General features: G+C 32.8%; 1 protein-coding gene across 1 annotated transcript in view; it reads left to right on the top strand.

Moving 5' to 3' along the window:
- The first annotated feature begins 3,947 nt into the window (after nucleotides 1-3,947).
- LOC126284662 (putative fatty acyl-CoA reductase CG5065) overlaps nucleotides 3,948-9,218 on the top strand; it is a 154,329-nt gene continuing 149,058 nt past the window's right edge. The window contains exon 1 of the mRNA XM_049983765.1: nucleotides 3,948-4,308. Within this exon, the coding sequence (XP_049839722.1) occupies nucleotides 4,087-4,308 (222 nt within the window). The 5' untranslated portion in view covers nucleotides 3,948-4,086. The remainder of the gene's footprint in view (nucleotides 4,309-9,218) is intronic.

The raw sequence follows: 9,218 nt of genomic DNA, 5'->3' as shown, positions 1-9,218 counted from the left end.
ATGACACCCTTCGTTTTCTATTAGCAATATACTACTGAAACCGCTTCGCAGCACTACCTACCAGTGACGCCATAATATTTTAATTTACTTAAAACAGAATGCTGTGATTCACACAGTCAAACGCCTTTGACAGGTCACAGAATATGCCATTTGCCTCTAATTTGTTATCCAATGAATTAAGGACATTTTTGTTGTAAGTGTAAATAGCTTTCTCAATATCAGAACCCTGAAGAAACCCTAACTGTGACTTTGACAGTATGTTACTTTCACTAAGGTGCTTAAGTGGCCGCTTGAACATAACCTTTTCAAAGAGTTTAGAAAAAGCTGGCAAAAGTGAGGTCAGTCGTTAATTTGACAGCATTTCTTTGTCCCTTATATTGTGGGGAGGTATAACTTCAGCATATTTAAGCCAGTCCGGGAATGTTCCTGTGACAAGTGATTGATTACACAAATAACTTAAGATATGACTAAGCTCGCATGAACACTCTTTTATTAACTTTGTTGAAATGTTATCATAACCACTAGAATGCTTTGATTTCAAGGACTTTATGATGGATTCTATTTCTTTGGGTGAAGTAACTGTCAATTGCATTTTCCTGAGATTGCTTGTGTGCACTGGTCTCAGATATTCCCTTGGATTATTTACTGAACCTGACAACCCCATGTTATCTGTAACAGAGACAAAATACTTGTTTAAATGGTTTGCAACACAACATGCATTTGTTATCAGGGTTTCATTTATTTTTAGAGCTAATTGTTCCTCCTCATTTCTGGTCCTACCTGTCTCCGACTTAACTATATCCCATATTGTTTTTATTTTATTGCTGGATGTATTTATCTTCTTCTCATAATGCAGGTGTTTAGATTTCTGGATAAGCTTCTTCAATATTTTGGAGTGTATCCTTCTAAGGAAGAGAAACTTGGATGATAAACAGTTCAGACAAGAAGGGAATAGAAGCTTTTAAAATGTGCTGCTGCAGAAGAATGCTGAGGAGTAAACGGATAGACCATGTAGCTAATGAGGAGGTACCAAACTGAATGGGGGGAAAAAGCAATTTGTGGTATAACTTGACTGAAACAAGGGATGGGTTGGTAGGACACATTCTAAGGCATTAAGGGATAACAAATATAGTGTTGGAGGGAAGTGTGGTAGTTAAGAATTGTAGAGGAAGACCAAGATATGCATACAATAAGCAAATTCAAACGAATATATCTGTCAGTAGTTATTTGGAGATGAAGAAGATTCCACAAGATAGAATATCAAGGAGTGCTGCATCATGCCAGTCTTCAGCTTCAAGGCCACAGCAACAACATCACTGTGATATAGAGATAGATTGTGGCATACTGCATGAGATTTGTAAACAAAGATCTGCTTCTATAATCATGTACATTATTAAAGTAATGTCCTAGGTTAATGCCTTCATGTAACATTAGTAGGCAAGGAGCCATACAAGAATACTGTCCTTTTTTTTCTACAGATGTATATAAACTTGATGTGAAGACACTGATTGCGGCTAATCATGTTTGAAGGCAAACAAATAATTCTACTCTATTCCAAATTGAGCAGCAGTTCACTCAAAAGGAACTTGTATGATTTACTAACAATAGGTGCTAGACTACTGGTACAGGCCATAATTTTTGGAAATATGATATATTTGAATGTACTGTATTTTTCTTTGCATAAAGGAATTTGCTCATGAAAGGAAGTTAACTTTAATCATAGACAATAACTTTGTTTATAGATAAGAATTAATTTATTTACAGAAAATTAGATTCACACAATTTGTAAGAACAATTCTTTGATCTTAATTGTCAACTGGTGAAGAATTCATGGTAGATCAAAATTTTAACTACTATAGGAATGAAACTTATTACCATTCACATCCACTACCCAATAGAGATGAACTGTAATCTGAATTTAATAAAAACTACCTGGTACTTAAACATTTTTATTGATAGTTTTATAAAACTAAATACTATAACTTAACTTTAGTGTAGACTTACAATGATGTGGAAAACATATTTTCTCACTTTAACACATCATATCTTCTTGGTACACATATGCTAATATTGCATCTGTAAATCCATTAAACTGCTGTAACCGCAGAATTGTAAACAGCATTGTCCTTAACAATTAATTTAGCTTATTTAGGCAAAAATACAACAATGAGACATCCCTTGAGTGCAAAACTCATCACAGCACCTGCCATAGCAACAGCATAAACAACAAATTAATATCCTATGTCACTGGAGAAATTACCATCTTCGAATATTATGAACAAATTTGTATCAATGTTAAAATGGCAATCCTACGTCTCCATGGAAATTATCACATTTTGATATTTTACAATTAAATTTAACAATTTTGTCTAAAATTTTACAAAATACATGCTAGAATTACTGAACAGCACATGAGTTGCAGAATTGTCAGCAAAGGCCAGTTTAACTTTCAATTGGCTGTTCAACAGACTATGCAATTTTTGCAGTTGAAAATGAATTCCTTGAGTCTCTAAATGGAAAATTGATGACAATTAACGCCTTCTTTTGATTATGTCAGTTCCCATATTGTTATGCTGGAAGCCAAATTGATTGGATTTAGGGGTGTTGATGGTAATTGGCTACAATCATATCTCCAGGACAGAAAATAATAGGTAATTTTAAATAGCTCAGGTGGGATGCGGGACACCTCTGCTCAATATGAACAGGCTTCTATAAGTTGTGTTTTGCCTCAAGGCTCTATTCTAGGGCCACTGTTGCTTTGATCTTCGTAAATGATCTACCTGTGTGTGCAAGCCTGCCCTGTGATTTTACTTTATTTACTGCTGATAACATCATTATCATGAGTGGGTGATCAAGTGATACTTTTGATGAGTCAACAAATGACATACCTTCTGAAGTGGTTGACTGGTTCAGTGCAAATGGTATTTCACTGAATTCAAGTAAGACCAAATTCATTCAGCTCTGCACAAAATCTAAAAATGAGAGAGAAATAAATGTAACACGTGGAAATGAACTGATAGAATGAATGGATGTATCTAAATTCCTTGGAGTGCATACTGAAAATAAAATGAACTGATTCACTCATATCCAACAGAACCTAATAAGAGTGAGCTCAGCTACATATGCTATCAAAATGATATCCTCCACTAGAGACTTAAAGACCACAAAGTGTCCACATACTTTGGCTATTTTCACTCCTTTTTATGTTATGGAATTATCTTCAGGGGGAAGTCAGATTAGCAAAGAAAATTTATGTGGCCCCCCAAAAATACTAATAGAATTATGTGTAGAATACCTCACAGAGCTTAATGCTGTAACCATTTCAAAAAGTTTCAAATAATAACTACTGGACCCCAATACATATATTCATTTACATGTTTTGTAATCAAGGACTCTGCTCTACATGGCTGTAATAGAAACTGTCACAGATTTGAAAAAAGAGGGAAGGAAAAACAGCATTATGAACTTAAGAACCTGACAGTGGTGTAAAGAGATGCCAAATGGTATGAAACAGATACGACTTCAAATAGCCAGTGAATATTTATTTAAAGCTAAATTAAAGAAGAGTTTTATGCATGAAAAGGGACATTCTATTGAGAAAGGACTAAATTACTGTCTGTGATAAATTATTCAACTGTATGTCAGATGGTTGTCTTTTATAAATGTGCAATCCTTTTTTTATGAACTACTCTGAAGGAAAGATTTTTGATGAAGTTCATGTTGCACATAAATATGTACTACTACTACAAAAAAAAGAGTGAACTGCATTAACCACTGTTAGTGAAACTGCATCCCTCTTCTAAAATGTAATACTGATAGGTCCATTGTTTTCAAATTATTGAATATTAATGAGAGTGTGACTTGCTGATACTGAACTGATCATGTGGAAGTAATTAGCATATTCATTGTGACAGTAAGCTCAGACAATGCATACTTCCTGTATTTGTTCTCTGTCATTCTGCAGCTTATTACCAGGGAAGTCAAGTGCACTTGTTTCTTGTGGTGGTAGCATATGTCATAATTTGAACATATATCTCTCAGTGGACTTTTTCTCCAAAAAGAAGAAAATAAATTAATTTTGAAAAAATGACAAACTATGAGTCACACCAGTGTGAAGAAGAGAAAAGATATGTTTCAGGGTTCTTTAAAGGAAAATCAGTATTTGTAACAGGAGCTACTGGTTTTATGGGGAAAGTCCTCATAGAAAAATTATTGCGATGTTGCCCTGACATTGGAAATGTGTATGTACTAGTGAGAGAAAAAAGAAAAAATCCATATGAACGTATCAAGGATCTTACTGCAATACCTGTAAGTGTAAAAAACTTTTTCTTTCACACTGACATTTTAATGTGCAAATTTGTCATTTGTGAGTTTTGGAAATATTTTATGAAGATACTCATCATACTATAATTTTTATTTTGGTGTAATAAAAGACATTAATTTCATTGTTTTAGTGCTGAGTTCTTGGATAGTTTTCTTATTTTCTGGAAATCCTTGTAGTTGGTTCAAGGATGATGACATCATATTAGAATATATCTCATACAATATTTTAAACATAAGTAAAATTATTTGTACTGGCTGTCATTTGGTAACATATTAGTTTCGGCACTGCAGTTACTTCATCAGTGGTTAGTACAATATGTTATTAGAGTGGTACTTTCCAGATTTGTAAATTAAATACATTATGCAGAAGCTACAGTATTGTGTCATACATATTTCTGATAACAAATGCATATTACAATAATTGCTGCACTGGCTACAGGATAAAAAATTCTTAATGTCGTAATATATGCATTTAATTTTATTTTCTAATGAGGAAACTAACTGATTCAGGTAAATTATTTGAAGTGGATAATTGTTCAGATATTGCAATTCACAATAAGGCTGACATTAATTGAAATATCTTAGACAATCTCTTCATTTAAAAATAAGAATGAAAAGTATAAAAGTAACACAAAGGGCAAGAAATTAGAAACTGCAGAGCATACAAAGATAAGTTACATTCAACAGGTCAAAAGAAACTTGTAGTGAGCAAGCTGAAAGGGAAACTTACATAATTCCTCTCATTTGCATTTATCTCTCAGTTTCTTCTTATCTTTCCTTCCTCCCTTCTTTCACTTCGTAGGTCAGGTCAAAAGGAACTTTTAGTAAGCAAGCTAAAACAGAAACTTACGTAATTCCTCTTATTTTTGTTTATCTCTTTGTTTCTTCTTATCTTTCCTTCCTCCCTTCTTTCTCTTTGTAGGTCAGTCTCAGCTCTTTCCATTATGTCTGATGTCATATTAATGAGTTACTTTCAAGTTACATGAATCATTTGCAGCATAAAGTTAATCATACTGTTGTGGAATACAGAGTGTACATATACAAGTTAGTAATTCCTACTTACCATCTTTTACACATCACAATAAAATAAATTCTTCTATGGAACAGAAGGAGCTTCAATTTGTTTTCAAATTTCACTTTGCTGTTTGTCAGAAATTTTGGTTGTTGCATTGTGTGCACCCTGTTCTGTGCTAAAGACAGCCCTAATTAGGAGTGATAAATGTCATTTTTACTTCTGGCATGGGAATTATGTACACCATTGTTCCTTTTGAACAGGATTTTTTATTCCACAGCCAATGAAAGAGAAGAAGGGCAAGATAAATAATAATGAATACAGCATAGTCACATAGCCAGCTCCAACTACAACAGAAATTCAGCAACCCAGGTCTCATTAAAAATAAATAAATAAATAAAATCTTGTGCCAAAATATTCAGTGCTTAGACAACAAAACACTTGAAGTGAGAGTGGTCCTGAATGAAAAAGAACCAGATATATTGTGTATCAGTGAGCACCGTAATAATATGAGACTATGTTTGATTAATTATTTCTGTAGATTAAAATGTAAAGGTGGATGTGTTGCCATATATATGAACAAAATTGGAAGTCTACAAGATACTGAATACTGTAAATATGTAAACCTTCCAGCTTGCATTGAAAAAGATTTTGAAATTACTAGCATAATGAGTGAAGAGCTCAGAATTATCTATGTATACAGGCCACCAAGTGGTAATATTACAACATTTCTGAAAAAAAAAAAACTAGGAAAATTATTACACAAGATGAAAATGAAAGATGATGTAATATGTGGAGACTATAACATAGATATGGGTGAAGAAGCAAAACCTAAACAGAAACTGAAAGTGACATTATTACAGTGTAACATAGTTGTACCTATAAGAGTGACTGATCATAGTCAGAGCATCATTGACAACATAACCACAAATATTTTAAATAGTAAATGTGAAGCAAATGTTCTACAGATAGCAATTTGTAACCAGCATGGATCAATAATTCACATCAACATAAATAGGAACTCAAAAACAGAAGAAATGTGAGATAAGAGAGAAGTTAGGATTATCAATGTACAAAACAACTAAGGAAAGAAGAATGGGTCAAAACAATGCAAGCACATGGTGCAAATGAGAAGTATGAAGCATTTCTTAACACACTAGTGCATCACTTTCATGTAGTCTTCACCAGAGTAGCCTCTCAGAGAAAGCAGGGTCACAGTAAGAAATGGATTATGAAAGAAATAACTGAACTCAGGATTAGAGTGAAGGAACTCAGACAAGCAGGGAATATGGAGACATATAAACAGTATCAGAAGTATTAGTAAGAGAAGAGAAGCCATTTCAATAAACAAAGCCATACCAAATTCAAATAAAAAAGTAAAACAACATGATATATAATCAGTAGTGGAAAATATAGCCAAAAAAGTGTAAAAAAAAAAAAAAAAAACCAGCAATTTTATTAAGTCAATGCGAACTGATTACAACATAGTTACAGATGGAACAAAAATTGCTAATATACTAAACAATAACTTTATAGATGCTGTACAAAATTTAAAAGGGGAAACAAATCATCAATGGTCAAAGCATGTTAAAAAACACTTGACCAACCATCCCACTCAATGTTCCTGGAACCAGTGACAAAAGCAGCACTCATAAAAATAATCCAGAAATTAAAACCCAATAAGTCTGAGGGAGATGGTGAAGTATAAAATTATATAATAAAACATGTGAGTGAAGAAATAATCAGACCTCTTTTGGATATTGAAGACTGCTCATTTAAAGAAGGAGTATTCCCAGAAAAATTAAAAGCAAACTAAGTAGAACCAATATTTAAGAAAGGAGACAAAAATGATCCAAATAACTACAGACCAGTGGCTTTAATCTCTGATTTCTCAAAAATACTGAAGATATTCATGCATAGTAGGTTGACCACATTCCTGGAGAAACACAGTATTCTGATTCCAGTACAACACAGTTTCCAAAAAGGGAAATGTACAGAAACTGCCATCTCAAGCCTCACAGAATCCATTATCGATGATTTAGACAAAAGAATGTCTGTGTCTGCTATGTTTCTGGATTTGACACAATCACCAGTACTACACTTATTAAAAAAACTTGAAAGCTGTGGTATTCACAGACATGCAGCCAATTGTATAAAATCATACATCAGCAACAGCAAGCAGTTTGTGGAAACGGAAACTCGATGCATATCTGAAGTCAGAAATATTAAGAACGGAGTGCCTCAAGGATCTGTACTTGACCCACTTCTGATCAACCTATTTGTAAACAATATTGGTGTCAATGTGAAAAATAAAAATATACTATATGCAGATGACATGACATTAATGAATGCAGAAAAAAAATCTGAAAACACTGGAAAGAAGTGCATTTATGTCAATAAATAACACATTACAGTGGCTTATACAAGATTATGTAATTTTAAATCTAAAAAAGAAAATGTTCATGGTGTCCACAAATAGAGAAAAGCAAGACCACATAGATATATCCATAGATGAAACAAGACTGGGACAAGCTACCACTATTAAATTTTCGGGGATTACAGTTGACAATAAGCCTCAGTGGAGTCAACATATAGATAATATTTACTGTTAATTAAACACAGCAATATTCGTTATGATACAGCTTGCACATTATGCCAACAAGAAGCTTCTATATGCAGTGTACCATGCTCCGTTTGTACCACACCTACAATATGGAATTACTATTTGAGAAAATTCCACCAACAAAATTACAAAAAGAATATTTGATTGCAAAAAAAAAAAAAAAAGAAAAAAAAGCTGTTAGGACCATCTTGAACAAGAAACAAAGAGATTCATGCAGAACTGTTTTCCATAGTCTAAAAATACTGACATTTCCATCTCTATAAATTTTCAAAATAATAATATCATTAATAAAAGGAACTGCAGTACTAGAAAGAAATGCAACCATTCATATATATGAAACATGAAACGAAGGCCGCTGAGAGTTGATGAAAAAAGTCCTTGATACTCAGGTGTTAAACTCATAAAATGCCTTCCAAAGAGTTTGTAGGACTATGTTAGCAAAAAAACATTCCAAAAGTATTATTTAATGGAAAAAGAATTTTATAGTGTAGAAGAGAATATGTATGAATTAAAAATGCTAGTATTACTATTATAGGGGTACTGTAACTAATAGAACATATTATGATATTTAAATAACTTGAGAACATGAATACTGAGAAAAAAATGCAAATATGAGTATAATGTAGTATGCAAATAATTTTCAGGACCTAGAAAAGGGATGAAAAATGTGTGCAACATTATTATAAGTATTGCCTCTTAGATGTATTGAATTGTAATAAATAGGTGAAATACTGCAAGAAAATAGGTTTAAGTTGACTTTTCCTATATTACAAGTACACACTTTCTGCAAAATGTAATCAAGTGGGACCAAATAAAAATCAGTCAATCAATCAATCAATCAATGAGTGGATTATTTATAAGAAACTTAATGAGGGAATAAACCTACTGTGAAGCAGTAGTCAAAATGCCTAACTCCATAAACAGATGTCTACAAGATGATTGTGGGTGAGCACCACATATTACTCTTATAGCAAGTTTTTTTATCAATGAGATCTTTCTTTTTTTTTTTTAAATGAGTTACCCCAAAACATTATTCTATATCACATTATTGAATGAAAATATGCAAAACATGTCAGCTTACTGATTTTTCTTTTCCCAAGATTTGTAGTGTCTCTGAGTGTAAATGTGAGCAAACTAAATTGTTTTAGCAGCTACAGAATCTGCTTTTCCAGTTTAAATTCTCAATGATATGGACACCTAGACGTTTTGAAGTTTCCATCCTATTTAGTATTTCCTCATCATGTGTTACACTTACAGTAC

The sequence above is a fragment of the Schistocerca gregaria genome, chromosome 8, assembly GCF_023897955.1.
Source record: "Schistocerca gregaria isolate iqSchGreg1 chromosome 8, iqSchGreg1.2, whole genome shotgun sequence".
Taxonomy (NCBI): Eukaryota; Metazoa; Arthropoda; class Insecta; order Orthoptera; family Acrididae; genus Schistocerca; species Schistocerca gregaria.
This window is presented reverse-complemented; position numbering and strand designations above follow the sequence as displayed.